The following is a 24,043-nucleotide window of genomic DNA, read 5'->3' as shown; positions in this document are numbered from 1 at the left end:
GCTTCCCACAGTAAAGAATTATCTGCTCCAAACTATCAATAGTGCCAAGGCTGAGAAATTTGCTTCTAGGTAAACACATTTTTTTTTTTTATTTTTGAAGTATGAATCCAGTTAATATTCTTCCTTTTAAATTCTAGCCCAGACCTATTATGTAGGTATAAACAAAATATAGGGAATGTTGAGTATATTTTTTCCTGAAACTTGGTAGTTCATGTTAGGATATTGGTTTCTAACTGGACCAGTTAGAAACTGGAAATCAACTGATTTCCAGCATCTCTTATGTTGTCTGCATTATGGTCCCCATAGGCAGCTTGATTCTTCTATAGCTGTTGGTTGGCTAGTCCCCCTCCTTGGATAAACCATTTTTTTTACTTCATTTGTTTTTCTGCCTCTGCATCCAGTCTACTACAGAAGACAAATTAGAATCCATTGATTCTACTACACATGTATTCTTTCCAAATACAATTGAGCTCTCCTCATTACCTTCGAATTCTCTGTATTTTAATCCTTGCCTACTTCTTCAACTTCTTTCCTGTTCAAATATAACCTATTAATAAAACCGATCCTACTTTGATTCACTGATTCTATATTGATGTTTTTCTATATCTTGTATCTTCAATTTTTCCCTTCCCTCCTAATCTCCCTTACTTCCATGAAATAGTCTTGGAAAAAATCTTCCTTGAAATAGGTTTCTTCCTAAGGTTCAGTTACTATTTGATCATCTTGTTTACTTCTAAACATGAAAAAGCTGTGGATTCTTACTCTGCTTATTTGCTAAGAATTCCTTCACTATTTATTTCCTTACAATCTCACCCCCGCACACACACACATTATTTTAATAAGAATATTTTTTCACTGTTTTATTTAAAAAAAATTTTTTTTAAATGTTTATTTATTTTTGAGAGAGAGAGAGACAGAGAGAGCAAGAGAGGAGCAGAGAGAGAGGGAGACACAGGATCCGAAGTAGGCTCCAGGCTCCTTGTTGTCAGTACAAAGCCAATGAGGGGCTCGAACGCATGAACCAAGAGATCATGACCCTGAGCCAAAGTTGGCGCTTAGCCGACTGAGCCACCCAGGTTCCCAAAGAATATTTTTTCAAAGGTCACCAGTGATCATCTTACTGGCAAACACAGCTTTTCTTTAGCACAGCTGGATTCTATTCATTCATTTCCACCAATCTAATGCAGGTCTTAATCTAGGTGTTCCAAAATAACATCAAATTTTTTACTGAAATTACATTGATCATATTATCTCAAAACCTGTTTATCTTCTTATGTTCTTGATTTCAAAACATTAACTTCCTTGGGTTGTCTGGTGCCTCAGTCACTTGTGATCATGGCTTGTGAGTTCTAGCCCTCCATCAGTCTGTGTGCTGACAGGTCAGAGCCTGGAGCGTGCTTTGGATTCTGTGTTTCTGTCTCTCTCTGGCCCTCCCCCCTCACCCTCTGTCTCTCTCAAAAATAAACATTAAAAATAAACCCAAATACAAAAAAAACATGAACTTCCTTGAGACCCAGACTTGAAACATAGGATCCACCTCTGTTGCCCACATCTCAACCTCTATTCACATAGCCAATCATTCCCGAGGCTATTCATTCCAGCATCATTTTCATTTTCTTCTTTATCTGACTTACAATTCTGAACATGGTTAAATTTTTACTGAGTGTGAACATTAGTCTACACATTGTATTTATATTACCAAATATAGCCTTCAAAAAACTCCATGATCTAGAACTACTCCATTTTATAAATGAGGAAAATCAAGCTGAATGATTTTAAGTAGCTTGGCCAGGGCCACACAGTCAGTTTGGCAAAAGGTGAATCCAAATTCCATGTTAATGCTGCCATTGTAGGTTTGACATTCAACGGTTTTCACCTACCTATCTGGTACCACCTTACCTCCTAACTTTGCATCCTATAATTCTACTTCAGATAGTCTGTGTCCCCTGTACCAACTTGCAGATTGTGAATTTCCATCTGAGTATCTTTATTCATGCTTCCCCTCATTCTTGGAAGGATGCCCTTCTGCTATATTGCTTTAAATCTAAATCCTAAATATAAGTTTCAAACATTGACTTAAATGTTGTCTCATCAAATAATATACATGTTTAAATAATTAGTATTTGAAACTAACGGACCTACATATTCATATAATTTTACTGTTGGTGGACACATATAAGTCTAATCTTTTAATCCTCATATGCTTAGAATCCTTGTATTCTATTAAAAATAGGGTTTTCTGGAAAAATCAAATGGACCTTCTTAAGTTTCTAGGTTCTACCTAAACAGTTTATTTCACTCCTATTTATCTATATTACAGTGAGAAAAAGTATAAATAGAATTGTAACCTAGGGTTATCAGCTAACATTTCAACAATGCTTCATGGGGTAGCTATACTTTAAAATCTAGTCTTCTACAAATCTAAAATATTGATTTTGTCAGTAAGCATTTAAGGAATTGATTAAGTTCTGGGAGACTGACTCATACTAACCTAGGTTGGCAAATAGATTTAGACTCCTGTGCTAACTAAGGTCCATTTGCCATGGCTGCCTCGAAGCGCAGGGCAGATTGTAATAATCTCTGTTTCAGTCTGGAAATAGAAAATAAAGGTACTTGTAGCACGTTGTGTCATGTATATACTAAGAAAATTTACTAGAAATTGGTAAATTAATTAAATTGTTAATTTATTAATTTGTAGCAAACATATCTCTCTATTGCTTAAAATACAGGGGCTTGCCAGTCTCCTAGCTTCAAAAGGTGATGCTGAAAATGGGAGCAGCAACAGGGAGGTGCATAATTTTGAAAACTACTTCACTCAGACCAGGGTAAGGGCTGATAAATTATGCCTGGCATACTACAAAAAAATGCCTTTCTGTTGGCATGTCCTTGCCTTCCAGGTCTGATATATTTCTTCTCTAGGCAGTAATAGACAAGCACTGCTGAATTCTAATCTTCAAATTTATCATTAGGTCTATTCAAATAGTCCCTTTGTTTTTGTTTGTTTGTTTGTTTTTCCATGGAATTTTGTGGCAGGAAAATCACTCTTGGATTCACTCGAATTCTAGATTTGCTTTGATAAGACTATAGCAAGTTATGGTCAGAATTTTTTTTTTCTTTTTAAGATTTATTTATTATTGAGAGAGAACACAAGTGGGGAAGGGGAACCATCGTCAGAAGAGAGCACTGTGCTGACAGCAGAGAGCCCCAAATGGAGCTCGGACTCAGGAACCATGAGATCATCGCCTGAGCCAAAGTTGGACGCTCAACTGACTAGTCCACCCAGGTACCCCAAGAATTTCTTGAAATAGCCAAGATTTCTCAGTTGTCCCATAACAAATAAACATTTGGTTTACTTCTAGATATGGGTTATCTCATACATTATCTGCAAGCTTTATGTGATCAAGTTTTAGAAAGAACTTTGCTTTATTTTCTATTTCTTTCGGGGGTTGAAGGGAGTAACTTAACTTTTCTTTCTTGTGGCTTTAGTATTTTGTACATTTTGTGTTTACAATATTTTCCTTATTAGTCTGTATATTCCTTGGGGACTAGAATCACATATCATTCATAATTGTATTCCTAGCATCACTTTCCACATTGCCTTCACAGAATTGCTTTAAACATATTGTCTGAATAAATGAATAAATGAATAATGGATTAAAGAAGGGCTTCAATTGCCTTGTTTTAAAGATTGAAGCAATTGTGATTTTATATTTCAATTAAGAGTACAACCCTCACTAATGTTGACATTTTCTCATTTAATTTTGTTTCAATAGATAGAATAAAATGTCGAACCCATCTGAAAACCTAACAGAAAAAAAAAAAAAAACTAGCAAATTAGATGTTGCAAAGGCAAAAATTGTTAAATGACTTTTAGACTGTTAGAGGAAGTTAGAATCCAACTGTTCACCAATACCTGTGTCCCAAGTCAGCGGTAACAGGAGAGAGGTGAGTTGGATCTGTCTTATTATGAGATTGAACTTATTGGAACCTAATTCCCTGCTGAGTTCCCTTCTTCAGGGGAAACTTCTGAGAGTTAAACAGAGTTCCAACCAGAAAAGCAAAGCCTGATGCTCTTTCAGGCCTCATTAACAGAAGCAAGAGCTGTCATACATGATTTTGGTCAAGTGGAAACTAAAACAAATTTGAGATTTTCTCATTAAAAGGAAAAAAAAAATCCTAAGCTGTGGCTTGACTGGTAACAGAGCTGCCTTTCAAGTTTAATACGATACTGAGCTAAAGCAAAAACTCAAGATTTGAGAGCTATTCAATAATAATTGATAAATGGGACACAAGAAAAATAAAGTCAGGAATGAAGTGATTCCTATCAGTAGTTTGGTTTGTTTTAGTCAAGTTAAATCAAAATTCTTTTTTCCCTTATGATTCCATGCCATTGTAAAAACCATATCTATATGAATCAGTTCAGTTTTTGAGTGACAGGGCCATTAGCTGCTACTTGATGACCCATGACTATTGGGCCCTTGGAAAAATTTAAAACTTTTATTATAAAATCCAGTGTTATTAACTTTTGTTATCATGGGAGCATAGAAAGAGTCTTATTCCAATGAAATCATCAAGATAGTCTTTTATTTTCTCCTAAAGTCATGTGCTTCATGTTAAAGAGAAGAAAAAATATGATAAATATACAAGATGCTGTACAAGAATAATAGCCATATGACTTTCAAATACCCCATTTTATTCACTGGTGATAGAAACTTCTAACATTCTTTTCAATTGGAGGGGTTTGGGATAGGCTCCTTTGACATATGGTATTTTGGTAAGAAGATTATTTTGAGTTAAAAGCAATCAAAATCCAGGAGAGTCAGGGAAAGCTGTTTACTCCCACCCTCCAACCACTATCTAAAAGAATTTAGATAGAGGACCTGCTCTAGGAAGTAAGCCATCACTACAGATAACTACATTATAATATGAACTAGGCATGATAGACATGGAAGAGCCCAGCAAGGCCTGTTTCATAGAAGTCCTCTATGTCCTATTGTTTCTGAATAGCTCAGTAAACCTTTGCCTACCAAAAATGTACTCTTCCTATGAACTGCACTTTTTTCCCTTGAAGTCTCAGATCCCTACCGCCCTTCTCCTTAGCTCAGAATGACATATTACTTCATTTTGCCCGACTGTCTTTGGAATTTCATGTTTGTATGGATTTCCTATATGTCCAAAATTAAATTAGATTTTCTCCTATTAATCTGTCTCTTGCCAATTTGAATCTTAGTGCAGCTAGAAGGACCTTGGAGTACGTAAGAAATTCTTCCTCCCCAACATAATTCAGGCACCCTGGTCCTAAGGTAAAATGAAAAGCAGATGCTATATGGAAAATAAATGTATCCCTACCCTACAATCCACCATGTAAAACAATTGATTTCAGATGAACTTCAGATTAAAATGTAGATGATAAAACAACATTTCTAAAAAAAAATAATGAGTATGTCTTCATGACCTTAGAGTGGGAAGCTTTATTTAAAAACAAAACAAAACAAAAAGACAAAAACTGCTAACTATAAAGAAAACAAATTAATAACCTGGACTACATTACAAACAAACTTTATGTTCATCAAAAATTTCTATTTATGGAATAAGAAGACAAACAATGGAGAAGGTATTCAAAATATATTCATTTGGCAATGAACTCTTATCTCTAATATATATAAAACTTCTACATGTCATGAGGAAAAAAAAGGAAACTGACTTGAATGGGCACTCCATAAACAAAAATAGATCAAAAAAGTCAATAAATATACAAAAAAAATTATCAGGAAAATGCAAATTAAAGACAAAATCTAAACCTAATACATTTCCATGAGGATAAATAAAATGAAGAGGGCAAAAAAAAAAGTGTTGGTAAGAAAGTGGAAAATTGAAATGCTTCCACTTGCTACTAGAGAATTTGGAAAACTGTCTGTATCAGCTAGCTTTAATAAATCACATACCTTATGATGTCTCATGAGCTAGCAATCCTACGCCTAAGTGTACACACAACAAAAACACATGCATAAAACCACTATTTGTAAAAGACAAAACTAGAAAAAAAATCATCACCATAAGTTACACTAACAGTGGCATATTTATACAATGAAATACTTTGAAGCAATCAAAATGAATGAATTTTGCCTACATATTTCAACGTGGATGAATGTCATAATATAACATTGAACAACAGAAAACAGACAAAACAATATATACAGCATGATCCTATTCATACATAGTTTAAAATCAATCACGACTAGTTTACTATGTTCAAAGTAAGGATAATGGTTATCTTTAAGGGGGTTATAACTGTGTGGTACACAGAAAGGGAACCTGAGAGTACCACTTATGTTCTGTTTCTTGACCTAAACACTGGTTGGATGGAAATTTGAGTTACACACTTATGTGCACTATTCTTGTATATGTTAAATTTCAATACAAAGTTTAGTTTAAAAATGCATAGCAGCCATCTATGAACACAGTAGTATTAAAGAGATTTTCATTCAATGGATACATTTTAGGGAAAATTTTTTATAAGTTCCTTTTTCAAATATTATTACCAGTGTCATCTTAAAAAATGTACGTTGCATAATGTCTTCAAATAATTTCTTTTTTGTTGAAATACTGAGTTATTTAAACAGCTATTAAATAACCATCACAGTAATTTGATTATTCAGAGTACTCTTTTGATGACTGAGAACTTTGCTATATCCATTGAGAAAGATATCTTCACTTGTTTCCTAAACTCTCCTAAAGGCTTATTTGTGGCAAACTGCTTATATACTTGAGGTAAGTAACTTTGCCTCTAAGTTATTTGACAAGATCAGAGTTCTCTGGGATATAATACAATGAAATGAAAGCCATTTCATAAACTATGTTTAAGGAATAAGACATAATACACTTTTCTCCTTGCAGAATAAAAGGATTTCATGTAACAGCAGGGTTCCTTTTTGAAATCTTGAAAAACTCCAAAAGGAAATGATGTTCATTACCATATAAGTAATAAAACTTCCTGCTTTCAAAGAACTGATTTTCTTATCAAACCTGAAAACTAAAGTCATGACCAAAAAGTTCTAATTTATATAGGATTGTTGTATACTTTCTAGAAAGGCTATTATCTTCTGTCGTTTCCAATGGAAATCTATCCTATATAAAAAAATTGTTTTTCAAAATATCATCCTAATCCGTATTTAAATCAAACCATGTAAGCACTCTTGTTTCACCATATTAATTTCAAGGACGCTAGCAGGTACATTGTGGTAACAATTTTCTACCGGTATCACAGCAGGCTGATTTACTCAGCTGCACGTAACAGCAGTATTTTTCTTAAAGCTTTGAAACTCTTGAATGAGAGGTGGAGCGCTAACTGTAGACATGTAATGTATTAAATTTCTAAGACTTCAAAGAGAGCATAATTAACTCAGTGCCACATAATTGCTCCAGAGACAGAAAAAAAGATACAAACAGAATTGATATGCCCATTTTTCCCTTTAGCAATTAAATGACAATACTAAGTGAGCAATTTCTTTTTTTTAAAACTCATGCTTTTGACTTTTTAGTTAACATTTCCTTTGAATATTTCAACAACTTTCTATGCCCACTTAGAATGTATAGGAAGCGATAAAGGTGAGAGTTCTGCTATTCCCCCCTCTTTGGCTAGACTTTCTCTCCCTCTCTCTCTCTCTCTCTTAGGTGCTTACTGAACCTCTGCCCTCACCATAACCTTTACTCCCTCTATCTCTCCTTTTATCCCAATCCATCAGTTTCTTTCTAGTTTCATTTGCCTTTCTATCCATCATCTAATCCTTGGTAAGTTATTTCTACAAATACTTCTCTTAGAATCTGACAATCTGTAGCCTTTGACCTAAAGACAACTTTGCTGTTTTCAAACTGTGAGTGTCCCTTACCATCCATAATCAGCACTAGCTGCGAAGGTGTTAAACATTGCTGGAGGAAGTTAGAGATCAATACTGATTGGTTCTGGAGAGGCCTTTAGTTTTTTCTTTTTTTTTTTTTTTTTTCAATGTTTATTTATTTTTGAGAGAGAGAAAGATGGAATGCAAGCAGGGGAAGTGCAGAGAGAGAGGGAGACACAGAATCCTAAGCAGGCCCCAGGCTCTGAGCTGTCAGTACAGAGCCCTATGTAGGGCTCAAACTCACAGAAGGCAACATCATGACCTGAGCAGAACTCAGAGGCTCAACCGACTGAGTCACCCAGGTCCAGGTGCCCCAAGGCCTTTAGTTTTTTCAACTATAAATTTGGAATTTGGACAAAATGGTGCACGCTGGACTTTCCAAATCTAAATATCATGATATTATCTCCTAAAAATTGTAACAATGGTTCATAAAATACCTTATGTTTGTTTAGTTTGCAACTCTAAAAACCTTAAAGAACATGCTGGAATTTGCAACTCAAAAAGGTTAAAGGGATCACATCCTAACCCCGAATAAGATATAAGGAGTTGAATAGGTATATAAACCAATAACCATGAGGCAAAAGGGAAAAGGCCATCAGAAAAGTGTTTTTTTTTTTAATGTTTATTTATTTTTGAACTAGAGAGAGCATGAGCTAGGAAGGGTCAGAGAGAGGGAGACAGAGGATCTGGAGTGGGCTCTTCACTAATAGGAGAGAGCCTGATGTGGGGCTCAAACTCATGAAATGCTATGTCATGACCTGAGCTGAAGTCAGATGCTTAACTGACTGAGTCACCCAGACTCCCCAGAAAAGTGTTTTTAAACAAATTACTGAAAAAAGAAAAGCAGACGAAGTAATGATATCTGATGAAATGTGGTAGAACGAGCCACAGACTAGTTATTGTTGTAAGACATAGCAGCAGAAAGCCCTCTCCCCTGCTGAGCCCTAGAAATTTTGATACTTGACAAATGCCAAGCCAAATGGAAGGCAGGAGTGAGATGGGAGCTGAAAAGTATAAGAACAGAGTGAATTCTTATCATTCCCAGTGGTTATGTTCTATAAATTTCCTGAGAACATGGAATTAATAAATGTTGAATCACTGCTCCTAGGGGAAATACAAGGTTTGGTTCCTACAAGCCTCTGGTTTTATTTACGCTTCTATTTAAAGACATTTTATTGAATATTTATTGTAAATATGATTACTACATGTTGTATATATATTATTGTGTCCAATCCATTTGGGCTTCTGTAACAAAATATCACAGATTGGGTAGCTTATGAAAAGCCAAAATTTATTTCTCCCAGTTCTCCCAGCTGGTAATTTAGGCAGGTGCCAGCATGGTTGCACCATGCAAAAGAGGGCCATCTTTGGATTACAGACTTCTTGTGTTTTTACACGGCAGAAGGGGCTAGAGAGCTCTGCAGGGTTCTTTTTAGCATTTTGAACAGCACTGGTCCTTTTTATGAGGACTCCATCCACAGGAGTTAAGCAGCTCCCAAAGACCATCACAGTGAGCACAGGATTTCAACATATAAGATTGGACAGGACAACACAAACAAACAATAGCATGTTGATTCATTAACATTGAACTCATGGCCAAGGGGACTCATGCCTGAATGAACCCTACTGAACAGGTATTTTTTTAGTAAGACACATCTCAGTAAAAGCAGAACTTCAAGCACTGTACTTGGAGGCCATTTTAAATAGTGAAATCAGCAACAAATGGCACAAAAAATGCAAAAAAAAAAAGAAAAAGACACTAAATAAACTGCAAAAAGGACATTCATTTACAGTATAAGAGCCAAAATAAGAATGCAGAGCACAGCTTTGTTCAATCGTAGATGGGAATCTGGGCTGTCAGGCAACTCAAATTTTTCACATCTCTGCACATTTCTGTGAATTACTTGTGAAACATCTCTTGTATTGATTTTCAAATTACAAGTAAATTTTAGCGAGTAAGCAAATTTGCAAATACACTATTAGTGAATAAAGAGGACTGACTCAAGTTAAATGCATACTGATTTTCACAATGGCTTTCTCACACACTGTCTCATGCAAAATAATATGTGTGTGTGTGTGTGTGTGTGTGTGTGTGTATGTGTATATAATGTATGTATATATGTATATATGTACATATATATAATTCTTTTCTAATGTATATGTGTGTGTGTATATGTGTGTGTGTGTGTGTGTGTATATACATATATATATACACATATACATATATATATACGTATATATATATGTATATGTATACATACATATATATATACATATATATATATATATATATATATAAAATTCTTTTCTAAAAAAAAATATATGGGGTGCCTGGGTGGCTCAGTTGGTTAAGCATCCGACTCTAGATTTCAGCTCAGATCATGATCTCATGGTTTGTGAGTTCAGGGCCCACATCAGGGTCCACACTGGTAGGGAGTCTCTCTCCCTCTCTCCCTCTCTCTGCACCTCCACAGCTCACTCTTTCTCTCTCTCCCCAAGTAAATAAATAAAATTTGAAAAAAAAAGTAGATCATCTGGGCTAAATTGGGGACACTAGTGTTGACATTACTATCCTAAAACAAAGACCACACATAAACATACATATAAAATCTAGCATCATCTCCAGCAAAATGGCAGTGTTCCGTTTGTTCAGTTTAAATGGAAGCTCGCCCGTGGACAAGCCAAAAGGTGTCTTCATATGTACAACTTTCAATCAACTTATTAATTCCTAAATATAAATGTCAAGCAAGGATCATACAACATTTGAAAACAAATGCAATATGAAATAGATCAAGATGAACTAAGGAAAAAATACTTTACAAAAGGTAATGTGAGAAAATAAAACTTAAAAATTCTAAGGATTAACGTTTGAGAAGTCAAAGCTACTTTATATGTTAAAAGGGAAAAAAAAGACTTAGAAAGCACAGAGTTAAAGGGATGGTAAAAGAAACCCACTTAGACACATAATTGTGAAATTTGAAAACATTAAAAATAAAGTTCCCAAAATTTCAAAGCACGAACAACAAGCAACCTTCAAGCAAGTAGGAACAAACATCCATTGGATTTCTTTTCAGGTGACTGAATGCCAGAGTACAATAAATTAATGCTAATGAAGTTCTGAGGTAAATGATTTTTGAACTAGAGGTTTATAATTAGCCAACTTATTCATGAAATACATGAAATATGAAGTTAGAACAAATATATTTTCATAAATAGAATGATGAAGTCTAACTCCACATACCCTTCTTTCGGTAGTTACTTGAGGATATTCTCAGGCAATATAGGAAACTAAGAGACTAGAAGACATGAGATCCAAGAATTTGTAGATCTGACCCAGATGAGTAGGTGATGAAGAAAGTGCCAAAAATAGCATAGAAAAGAAAGGGCTTTGGGAGGGAAGACCTTAGGCAGGAAATTAGTAGGTGTTTGGAGATTTGCCTCTAAAGACAGGAGTTTAGATTTTAAATAGCCAACAAAGATAAAATGAAGAAAAAAAATGTAAGAAAGTAATTACTCAAATGAAAAACCTGAGAAAAGGCCCTCAATAAACCATATCCTAATACTTTGTTGTTCAGTGAAAAATATTCATAGTAATAAAAGTATAAGCACATTTATAGATTTTCATCCTATAGAATCAGCTTTTAGCCAAGGCATGAAAGGTTTATTTATGGTTACAGAGTAGAATATATATGCTCTTAACACATCCAATATAAAAGTAAAGTAATAGGGAGGCAGAAAAGTGCGAGAGCCGTGAAGTGACTTCAGGGACACCATGCCTTTTCCACAGCAGGTGCAGTGGAGTAAAGGTGAGAAGAGATTGTGAATATGGGTGAAGTCAATGAACTAAGTCTTCATTTATAATAGCAAAAATGAAATAGGTAGATGATAAAATAATAAGTCAACTAATAATACTCACCAGAGTAAGTAGAAATGGGGAAAAAAGCTAAGAGTGTCTTCATCTATTAATGAAATATTATATAACCATTAAAAATTATAAAGAGCACTTCATAGATCTCAATGGAATGAGCTGTTAGATGTTACTAAGTAACAACAATTCAGGCACATATGTAGTAAACCACTATTTGTGTAATAAAACGTGAAAAGGTGTATGTATGATATGTATATGTATATGTATATGTATATGTATATGTATATGTATATGTGTATACCTGGAATGCAACACAAGACGTTTTTTTTCCTTTGAGAAGATAATTGGGTGTTTGAGAAACAGTGGCAGAAGGTTATCCTTCTGAAATTTTTAAATGTTGAATCATGTGAATGTATATTCTAAAAATAAAAATGAAATTTTAAAAATTAATTCATTCTGGAAATAATTAATGGAGACAGAAAAAGGTAGACTAAGGGACTCCTGCTTTTTTAATTACAAAATATTCACATATTTTATTTTTAAAACTGTCTGTATATCACAGACACACAGACGCAAACACACACTGAATTGTTTGCCTTTCATTGTCTGCCTAATGAATTCTTAACAATTTTGCACAATTCTGGTAAAGCAAATTATCTGTGAAATTTTTCCTGCCAAACACCAGCTCCCTGCAGAGTTTCTCAGTTATACCATAGGAACCATTTACTCATCACTGTTACAGCATTTTTCTTTCATATTTTATTATTTAGTTACAAGCTTGCCTCCTCCACTAGATCAAGTGGTCCTCTAAGTCAAGAACTATTCTTTGTATCTCCAGACCTTTGATGCTGCATGCCTTCTAAATTCCATGCTGCTTGCCTTTTGAATTAATTGCTTCTAGTACTGAAGGGCCAGTCTATTTCCCTAAGTGGGGAAATGCTCCTGGAACCCATAGGGGAGCAGAAGCAAGCTGAGAGGTGTTTGAATACAGTTAATTGAAAATGGGAGCCACTCTAGAGGTCAAAGGATAGTAAAGCTAGTTTAGGATGGGTAAGGTGAGTAGGTTAACATTCTTCCTGTCATTGAGGCTATAGAAGAAACAGTACAGTTTGGAGACATAAAATCAGTGATTGTGAAAGAAAAGTGAGTGGGGGGAGAAAAGTGGTGTCTGGGTAGAGGAAAGAAGAGAGGTCTCAGGAAAATCACAAAAACATATATATTTTATACGCTTGGGAACAAAGTTGGAAAGAGATTATTATAAGTATCAAAGTTCAAAGTCAAGGATAGGGGACCGTGGTCAGAATACTAGCAAAGATCATGATTTGGCAAAAGCACTGATCCTCTTGTCCCTCTTCTTAGCCCATTACTTCTGACTGCTTGGTAAATATATATAAACTGTTACCTGACATTAGTAGGCCTTTGCCATCTGGTTTACATCCATGATTTACATAGTGTGTGTCACTTCTCTTTTCCGTGTATCCTACTTTGAATCTATACAAAAAACTACTTGCTTTATTCTGAGCATACAATCAATGACTATGTCTTTGCACATCCTGACATTCTTTTCAGATCACCAAGTAATTTTTGAGCACCTGCTGTGATTAGGAACGTACTATATGCTAGAAAAAAATGACCTACAACTTATCATGTCTTAAGTACTTACTAGGTGCCACCCCAAATCCCCCTTTAAGGCATAATACAGGATGTCTCATTATATTACAAATTTAATAAGTTGAAACCAATATAGTATTCTCATTTTATTTATGACAAAACAGAGGTTCAGAAATGTTAAGTAATTTGCCAACCCCACATAAATAGAAAGTGGCTGAGATGGACTTGTATCTGTCTGTTGAATATCACACTTCTTTTGTGAATTCCTACTAATGATAATAATTCCAATTCTAATGTGTCTTCTCAATGAGCCTTCCTGATGTCCACAACCCCCAACCAAAGATGACCATAGATGCTTCTGCCTCATTTATTATAATTTTAAGATTCTAATTTATGCTATATGTCTTTGTGTATCTGTCTTAAATTTTCTACCAGATTTTGTGTTTCTTGAAGGAAAAAAAAAAAAAAACAACTCCTGTAAGATTGGAAATATTCTTTCTCTTGTGGAAACATCTCATTGTTCAATGAGACTCTCTGAGTAATTTGATAGATTAGAAAAGGTCAATATTCTACACATGTCCTTAACTGCATAACAAAGTTCTCTATTAAAATGTTAAAAAATGGCATTATTGATAGTTTTCCAAAAGTTTTATTCTTCTTAGTGATTTATATTCTGCTTCAGTTCCTTCATACCAATTATATTATAGAGTGTCAAAGAATTTCTAGCACATTCCTAATTTGGAGGCTTTATAGCAGCACTTTGAGAGCTAAAGAAAGCTTACTAGAGAAGTGAGGAAAAAAGTATTAGTCAAATAGTCACTGAAATTAAAAACACTAATAATAAAACCCAGGTGAAAGTATGTACTGTCATGACCAGTTCTAGCACTACATAAAAATAAAAACGTGAAGTAAGGCAAAATGACAATAATCCTGTCAGGGCAATAGCAAGCATTTTAGAACATAAAGATGTTATACCAATCATTAAAAAGTCTTAATTGTATTCTTACAAAGTGTTGGAACTTCTAGCCAAATGAACAGACACAATTAAAATTTTGAAGATGCGGCATCATAAAATGTACAATGGTCATCACTTTGTAGAGCTTCAGACAGTTTTAATTATTTGTCTTTGTACAGAGTTCACAGAAGTAAATCTGCTCTATGTTTCTGTAAAACATAGGCTATGTTCTGGCAATAATAGCCTGATTGAAGTATATCTTTTCTCAGAGGTACTATTCTGACTTGCAAAAATTTAAGGATTGGTTAGAGAATTTAGAGAATTTATTCTTGAACATGTTAAAGTAATTCGGGGTCAACAACACTTTTGAACTCCCATTAGATTTCTTAAAATCGTCCTGGCTGTGTGCTTAAATACATAAAAACAAACAGTCTCAGCAATTAACTGGACAGTGTGGGATAAATGCAATGAGCAAGAAATTCAGTGCCACTTCCATGAGTGCTAATGAGAATTGGGTAGTTAATTCTCCAGCACTTCTCTGAATTTTCAACCTGTCTGTTAGGTCTATTCCAAAGCATTTACTTCTTCACCTATCCCTACCCCATGACAATTGTCACTTACCTCAGTGATGAAGGATTTGGCAGTAGCAGGATTCATAACAAGGATGGCTCGCCTAAGAGTGTCTCGATAGCGATTCAATTCTTCTATTCTCAAGGTGTCAAAGAGAGTGGTGATCATTTTATTGATGTTGTTTTCTACCTTCTGCAGTGCAACATCCATTCCCTGCTGAGATACTTTGTCCAAAAACTCCTGTATTCCACGGATATCTAGGAACATCAAAAGCACATCGAAATGTGAATTAGAGCACAAAAGGTAGATAAAAGCTATTTCACTCAAACCAAAATGCAGGTTATTGTTCCACATTGTAGACTATTTAAAACTACTAATTGAGTAGCTGATAGAGTTCTCAAATATATTTTAGGTTTAGTACGATATAATGTGTTTATGTGAAAAATGCAGGCATTATTATTTTTAATTTTTTGTTTATTCATTTTTGAAACAGAGAGAGACAGAGAGAGCAGGGGAAGGGCAGAGAGAGAGGGAGAAAAAGAATTCGAAGCAGGCTCTAGGCTCTGAGCTTTCAGCACGGATCCCAATGGAGGGCTCCAACCCGCAAACCGTGAGATCATGACCTGAGCCGAAGTGGGCCGCTTAACCGACTGAGCCACCCAGGCGCCCCAGGAATTATTTTTTAAATGAATTTCTTTGTCTCCACTGAGCATTTTAAATTATCTCACCTCTACCAAAATCTTAGGACTGGGTAGAGGGAAGTAGTTGAGGAAGACAGTCATTTGTCTATTTATTTTGCTCAGCATTCAAGAGTGATATTAACTTTAGATAAAATATGAATATCATTAATGGCAGATGACTCTAAATCAAAATTACTACCAGTTCTAGAAACAGGCAATAATATCACTAAGACTTGACATTGACAATCTAAATAGAAAGAGGGTTTTCAGAGGTTATCTTCTAAGCGTTACAGGTCATTTAGACCACAAATAAAATAGCCATTCTTTTGTCATTTTATGAGTACCACTTCCTTAGCTCAAATACAGCAAACCTGGTAGGAGATAGTTCTCTTTTCAGGAGTATGAGGGATGTACTTTGTCTATAAGATATATTTTAACAAAATATTCACAACAAGTCCAAAATAAGCAAAGTTTTAAAAGATTATCAAATGAAAACTATCTCTATTTCATATTTAAATAAAAGGATCAAATCCATTCTAAAAAAAAGTGTTTAAAGATTGTATTTTGATGTATATTTAAGTAACAATAAGTGTCTGAAATGCTACAAATATTTCTTCACACCACATTGGCTGTTTATAGAAGGGATCTGAACTTTACAATCTTAATATAGCAGATTTGCTTTAATGATATAATAAACTATATTTTTCTCTATATATCTATGGCTTAGAGTGATTTGAGGGAATAAAAAACTGGTGAAAGATAAGAAGTAAATAGAATTGTAGGTTGCTTATTATGAATGGACTATACTTCAATATTCCCAATTGTACATGTTTGCATGCATGTAAAATTTGTCTCTCAAGGGCAATAATTAGCTCGTGTGTTTTTCATACATTAACAATTAAAAAAATATGTAAGCCCATAGAATTAGAAAACAAATAGCTACAAATTTGGAAACCAATATTTGCTCAAACTGAAAGTTTATATTTGCAGGGTTACAAATTAATAAAAATAACTTGCTTTCTTTTTATGATTAGTTTTCTTTTAAAACAATTCTATAAATAGTATATGCTATCTAGTGAATCTAAAACTCTTAAAATAGATTACTGTATAAATTCTACATTATATATCTCATTCCTTGTTATATTATAAATCCAGGATATCAGAATCATAAAGCTTGACAGAACAAAGCCTCATCTAGAGCACAAGAGATGTAAAAGGAAGAATAATATATTAATAATTAATTATGTACTCATTAAGTGTCCAAGTCAGGAAGTACCTGAGGGTTTAAAATACTCAAGTATGGATTAAACAAAAGGTTAGAGCTAATGAGATTTACAGATATAGGTAGACATATAATAGTACCATGTACACATTCAACAGGTGTTCTCAAACCTTGGTATGAATTAGAATCACCTCGGGAATCTTATTAAAAATACAGAAGCCTAGGACCCATCCCAGAACCAAATACATTTACAATTTGCACCAAAGCAGAGCCTTGATTTTGAATTGTAAGTAGTTGTTTCTTTATATTGAATCACTTAAACGTGCAGTTAAATGTAATACAAACCAAACAAGAAATACATTGAAATAAACAAAGATGCCCAGAAAACAGTGTGGCCAAAGCTTAAGGTTCCAGATCAATAACGTTCTAGGAAATCTTCTGTTCACAGATATAACATACTGGTGCAATTTCATATCTTAACTTTGAGGGAAAAAAAATGTTCCAAAATGCATTTATTGAATACAGATACAATGCTGTGTTCAAGGAACACAACAATGAATACCATTCCCCACAATGAAACAGAGAGTAAGCAAGTAAACAAACTAACAAATACAAATCACACTAAGTTCTTGCGAAGCAACAATAACGGTGATCTGGTAGATAATGACAGGGTGGCGAGGAGAATCGAGTTTAGTTATAATAGTCAAGGAAGGTTTCGCTGGAAAACTGGTACTTAAACTGATCTAAAACATGAGACGCCATTACCCAAGCAAAGAAGTAGGAAGAGATGACAGCATGATAAATGCCCAAGGCAGAGAAGAGTTTGTGTTTGAAGAACATAAAGGCTTCCAGTGTGGATGCACCCAAGTTAGTGAGGGGAGAACAGAGTGGGGTGCAGATATATGGAGAGGGAGAGGCAGATTATGTGGTTCCTGGCGAGACACAGAAAGAAGCTTTGATTTTATTCTAAATACAGTTTTAATCTCTTAAAAGTTTAAGTAGAGGATCTAACTGGATGACAACCTATGTGTGAAAAATGAAAAGCGGTCTAAGTCTGAGAGTGACTTATTTGATAGTATAACTCAAACAAGCTTATAAATAGTTTTCTCTTGATTTAAAACCGTATGGCATTTTTTAGCTTTTATTTTGGCCAGAAATTAAGTAATATGGTATATTGTTGTATAGCCCCAAAAGTGATGTGATACAAGATCGCTATTACAACTTTGCTTCCTTAGTCTGGAATTCCGGTTATCACTACCTAGATAATCTCTTCGTAAAACTTTCAAGTATTTTTTCTGATCTACTGTGTGTAAATTACAGTGGAGGGTCTAAAACACACCAGTTACTATTATTAATAATAATAGTACATAATCACTTATTAGGAGATCACCCTTCCCATGAGATAGAACCTAATTGTCTAAAATTTACTGTTGGCTAGTTATCCAAAATAGCAAGCATGATGTTTTAGACTCTTGAAATGCAGGAATTAAATAGTAACAGCTTTCCTTATTTAAGAATAATACCAAACACCCACGACATGTGGCAAGTGGTAAGCTTAATATGAGAAGAATCTGAATCATGCTGTCTATTAGTTGCTGTATGGAAGCGTTATTAAAAGAGAGAGTGGGCCTTTGGCTTTAATAATTCATGAACATAATTAACCATCACAATTGTTCAGCTGTGTGTCTATTCCTTGACAAGAAATAAAAATAAAAGTCATAGAAAGAAAGAAGACAAGACATAGTGCCTTACTTCAAGAACTTCTAGGCCTGTGGGTGTGACTAAGTGCTATTCATTAACAATAGGAAGTTAAATATAGTTTCGGTTCAGTAATTCCAGTGATTATGGATTCTACTGACCAGATAATTCTAAAACAGCAAGTTGGAGAAGGCTCATTAACTAAGTTATTAAACATAAGATTAGGGAAAAAATTGCTTTTCTTCCCAGGCACTGTAAAGGAACTTGTGCTATGTGAAATAATGACCTTCCAAAGAAGCCCAAATCCTAATCCCTGGAATCTGTGAATAAGTTATTCAGCAAAGAGGTTTAATGCTCTTGGTGGCATTAAGGTTGTTCATCCCCTGATCTTAAGATGGGGAGTATCTTGTATTATTGGGGTGGATCTGGTGATAACAGAGTCCTTAAAATTAGAAGAAAAAGGCAAAAGAGAGAGTCAAAGGGAGATCTGACTACTGAAGAATGAGTTGACCTTGCGGAAAGTTCAAAGAGATGTAACACTGTTGGCTTTGATGAAGGGGGAAGGAGAACTTCAGCAAAGAAATGTGGATGGTCTCTAGAAGCTAGAAAAGGCATAGAAGGTTCTCCCCAAGAGCCTCCAGAAAGGGACACAGACCAGCTGATATCTTGATTTTAGCCCAATGGGCTTCCACGTCAGCCTTCCAACCTATAGAACTGTAAAATAATAATTTGTGTTGTTAAAGCCTCTAAATTTGTGGTCATCTGTTACAGCAGGAATAGAAAACTAGTAGAGAAGTATACTTGAGTCTAGTCCTTAGGTCAGCACTTTTCAAATGGTGGTCCACTGAATTTAATTTTGTAATCATCTGGAAAACTTGTTGAAAAAGAAGTTTTCTGAGCCCCACCCCACTACAATAAAATAAAAACTCTAATGACAAAGCCCAGATATTTTCTCAGCTGAAGATTCTTAGGAAACCAGTTTGAGAACGAATGCTCCAATTTCTTACCCTTTCTTTCATAGGCTCCTATGAAAAAGCCATGAAGATTATGGATCCTCCTTTTCCCCATATATGTAGATACCAAAAACATTATGCATACTGCCTAGATTATGGTCTCTTAGTCTGATCTGCTTGCTCCCCTTAAAGGTAGTTATTGGAGAACTTGGATTAGCATATTGTCACTGCTCTTAATGATTTTCTTTCTTTTCATGCTACACTGGAAGGTAAAGAATAGATATTCACATGTTAACTAGTAGTGTGTATTACATTTTGTTTAAATAGAGGCAAATTTTATGTATGTATGTATGCATGTATGCATTTATTTATTTATTTATTTATTTATTTATTTATTTATAAATGTTTGTTTATTTTCAAGAGAGAGAGAGACAGAGTGTGAGTTGGGGAGGGGCAGAGAGAGAGGGAGACACAGAGTCCGAAGCAGGCTCCAGGCTCTGAGCTGTCAGTACAGAGCTTGACGCAGGGCTTGAACCCATGAACCGTGAGATCATGACCTGAGCTGAAGTCTGGCGCTTAACCGACTGAGCCACCCAGGTGCCCCTAAATAGAGGCAAATTTTAAATAAAAATCTCAAGAAATATAACAGACATGAATACCCTTCCCAATAACACTGAATTGGTTTCAGTTATTAATTAATCTAACTAGCTGTCTTTCAGGCCTAAGAGAAACGTACTAAGCTATAGAAGATTGAGTTTTCCAGGGAAGCAGACTCTGAGGTAAAGATGGAAGTACAGGATGTTTATTAAGAACAGCCTGCAGGAATAATGCTTCTGTAGCCAGGAAAGGGAGCAAGAGTCAGCAGAGGGAGAGTGGGGATACTGCTCAACCAAATCTGCCCAGACCCCTGGAAGTGGGATGCCCTCAGAGTTCTCTCACGTTAGGGCCAGTGGAAGGAGAAACTTGATCATCCTTCATGGGCTTCGGTTTGGTGGTTCTCCTCAGCTGAGGGCAATTCCTGGGAGAGTACTGAGACTGAGCTGTCAGTGCTCTCACAGATTGGGGAATAAGTGCTTCAGTTCTGAAGGGGGGGGGGGGTTGGATGGCACAGGACAGAATGTATCCAGGAATTTTCCTTGCATTTATTGTTTTGGTTTTCAGGCTAATTTGACATTATAAGTAATTTGCCCTTATAAACCATTGCATCTTTCTTCTTTGAAACAACTATCTATGGAAAACACAGTACACTTGATGTCAGACAATCAGGTTCGGATCCTTACTTTTATGCCCACCTACCCTATGGACTTGGAACTAATTTCATAGTTGATGTCTGTTGTTTTTAGCTTCCCAGTATTTCTTCTCCTTTATTACGAATAACAAGACTTCATTTTTCATTTAAGAAACAAACCTGTCCCCATCCCTTGTATTCAACATTCTATTGTGTTCTATATTCTATTACTGGATGGTCATGTATCCCAGGATGGTCAATTTGAGCTCACCACATCCCTGGATAGTCACAGGATTCAAATGAGGACTGAGATTTGATATGTGGATAATGAAAAAAAATCTTTTTATATCACACGTGGTATGATGTACTTTTGGGACTGCGCAGCCAGTGTTGTTTAGAGAGAAGCTGAGAAAGAAGCCAATGTGTGAGGTAAAACAGAGGCAAGGCAGCTGTTCCTTAGACGTCTCAACTACATGAGTCAACGAAAAAAATTTTTTTTTCTTTTTGCTCACTTAGTTTGAAGTGAATTCTTGTCCCTTTCAAGAGAAAGGGTATTGACTAATACAAAACCTTTTTTGTAAATATATGATAGTTTGGTGATGAAGGTAAAAACACAGCTCCTATCCGTGAGATACATCCAGTTTAGTGGAGCAAAGGATAACTTACACAGGTAATTAGGATTCAGTGTAATTAATGCCAATAAAAGAAATGGAAGCCAGGAATGGAATCATAGGGTTAATAGCAACTAACTACACCTTACTGATGAAAAGAAACATGTTTAAACAAATCACTGGGTTGTTCTGATAAAAGGAAATAGGGCTTTGTGAAATATTAAAGCAGTTTATTAAGCACAAATTTCTAAGCAAGGTACATTTTCATTATCAAGACTTTATTAACCCAGTCAAAAGTCCCATTTGTTCTTAACTTTCTTCTGCTATCTTTTTCTGTGAAAAAAATGAAAAAAGGAAATCTTTATAAGGACTAAAAGTTGATCGAGGTAACATCCTCAGAAGTTGACATTATAGCAACTGTCAACTTCTCTGACATCTGTGAATTGTGTAACCTATTCAGACCATTTCCCACAAAAACTCTCCAAGAGGTAGTGGCTGATTAAAGCTCAATTATTTATTTTATTAAATTATGTAAAATAATGACTTTATCATGGTTACTAATGTGAGATTAAATGTAATCTCTATATTAAAAATGGTTTAAATTTAATTAATTAGGATAGAGAAATCCCAGGCTACATTAGAATCTAATGTATAAATACATGTCCAAACTGACCCCCAAACCATTAGTACGATATCCTGTTGTACATTGCAAACCAGTGGTCAGCATCCAAATAGATCCCTTTTAGAATCAATTCTTATGTGCCAAGCACTTTGAAAGAATGTTTGAGCAAGACAAAAAACAGTCCTTGCCCTCAAGGAGTTTGTTATTATACCATCTGATGATAACACAGGCCCTACGGTAGATAGAAGAATCTCACTTGACTACTCATTTTCCAAACTATAGTTGCAATTTAACTAAATTTAGTGACATTATCTGGAATACATCAGATGGTATTCCTCAAGATCATTATATTCAAATATCCAATTTAAAATACTGAATTTGGTAGGAAAAGAGATTTGTCACTAAGTCTCTGATTTTTTTTTTCTCCTCTACTCATCTCTCTCCCTCATTTGAGTAGATTAGGCATGTTTAATCATTTTGACCACTTAATGCATTGAAGACCTCACTTGGAGCAGGAGACTAGCACTGCATTCAGCCAATCCTAGAGTTTCTGAAATGATGACAGAATTCTGAGCATTAAAATTACTATGTAGAATCTTGTGACTTTTTTTTTTTTAGATAAAAAGGAATATGTCATGTCGCCAGATATGTGAGCTACATCATTGAGCTGAATGCCTTTTCCCAACATATGAATAGATAGCAAAGCATACTGTACAAAATGCCTCATTTCCTGAGAAAATAAGTCTTTCAACCACTGAGTGATTTAAAAATTTTTATTTAGAAGAACCCTTACTTCAAAGGGAGTTTAAGTCTCCACTGAGTATTTCCTTGCCATTTGTAGTGTATTTAGGAAAAAAAAAAACATAATATGCTGTCTTAGATTTTGAGGTGACAGTCTAGCAACAGTGGCCCATCACTAAGATTTTCTATTTAATGAGAACTTACTATTTTAGCATTAGATCATAGTGTGATGATCTATGTATGATAGTATGAGATAGTATGAGAGTCATCTTTACAGTAATGCTGATCAATAAGGACATTTGACTAAGAACAAATCCAAAGTAGTTCAATAGATCATTTTTAACTACTCGGCATAATACGTACTAAAGGAAAAGAAATAGTTCAATAAGATGCTTGGATTAATTATACGCTTATTGACGCACATTGAAGTAAATGAGAGAACTGAAAGTTGGAAAGTGGCCAAATGAGCAATAAACAGCTTTAAGACTGTCTAGAGAGATAGTTAATAATATTATAGTCATTAGACATTTGAAAAAAACTCTCAGGGTAATTATAAACATTTGCAATCAATTAAGAGGAATGTGTCCATTTTACGGGCCTTGATTAAGCCTACATCAAGATGCATGGAATAAATGTTATTCCTTGGAATGCATTCATGAGGATGATCAGCCAGTGTTCATTTCAAAGGGGCTTAACATATGGCAATGTAATTGTAAGGAAAGGGTAATACACTGATCTACTTAATGGTAGTGTGTAAGTACCTCAGGTCACTCGATTATGTATTGACCCTTAATTTGGAATCATTAAACTAATGTTTTCAGAATTCAGGAGAGCCCATAAGTAACTCATTTAGTAATCCTTAGAGTTGAGTTTTGTTTTTCTTTTTTTTTCTTTGCTTTTGTGTCGACGGGTATTAAAATATTTTATTTCTATATAAAGAGAGAAATGTATATTTCATTTAATCATTTCCATACTAAGATATTTTATCAACACCTATTATGCACTTTAAGGTCTCTGATTTTCAGAAGTACTCAGTTTAACAAATTAGAGCAGAAATTTACATATGGCCAAGAAACTTATTGTAAAAGAGAATATACTATCCTGGCACTAAGGAAAATGTCAGAAAGGTTGAAAACATAAATAAGTTCCAGCTAACCAAAATCAACAAACAAAAACAAATTCAAACTAGAATTAATAGGTGTGTGTTTTAGAAATAATTTTAAATGTTGAATTATAAAGACAAGTACTTATAGTTTTAAAATATTTCATATATGTCAATTTAATATTAAATTAAAATTTTAAATTAACTTAATTAAAATAAAATGATCTAATTAATGCTTAACTAAGTATTTTTTTTTCTTATAAGCAAGGTTCCCTTAACTGGAA

The 24,043-nt window shown here is 34.7% G+C and overlaps 1 protein-coding gene across 3 annotated transcripts in view; it reads right to left on the bottom strand.

The window, feature by feature from the left end:
* GRID2 (glutamate ionotropic receptor delta type subunit 2) overlaps nucleotides 1–24,043 on the bottom strand; it is a 1,486,895-nt gene that overhangs the window by 690,988 nt on the left and 771,864 nt on the right. For all 3 annotated transcript variants that reach the window (XM_078445882.2, XM_078445880.2, XM_078445881.1), the window contains exon 4: nucleotides 14,954–15,159. In XM_078445882.2, coding sequence (XP_078302008.1) covers nucleotides 14,954–15,159 — 206 coding nt within the window. The remainder of the gene's footprint in view (nucleotides 1–14,953; nucleotides 15,160–24,043) is intronic.

Source organism: Panthera onca, chromosome B1 (genome assembly GCF_046562875.1).
Source record: "Panthera onca isolate mPanOnc1 chromosome B1, mPanOnc1 haplotype 2, whole genome shotgun sequence".
NCBI lineage: Eukaryota > Metazoa > Chordata > Mammalia > Carnivora > Felidae > Panthera > Panthera onca.
Note: the sequence above shows the minus strand (reverse complement) of the source record. Positions and strands in the feature narration are given on the sequence as shown.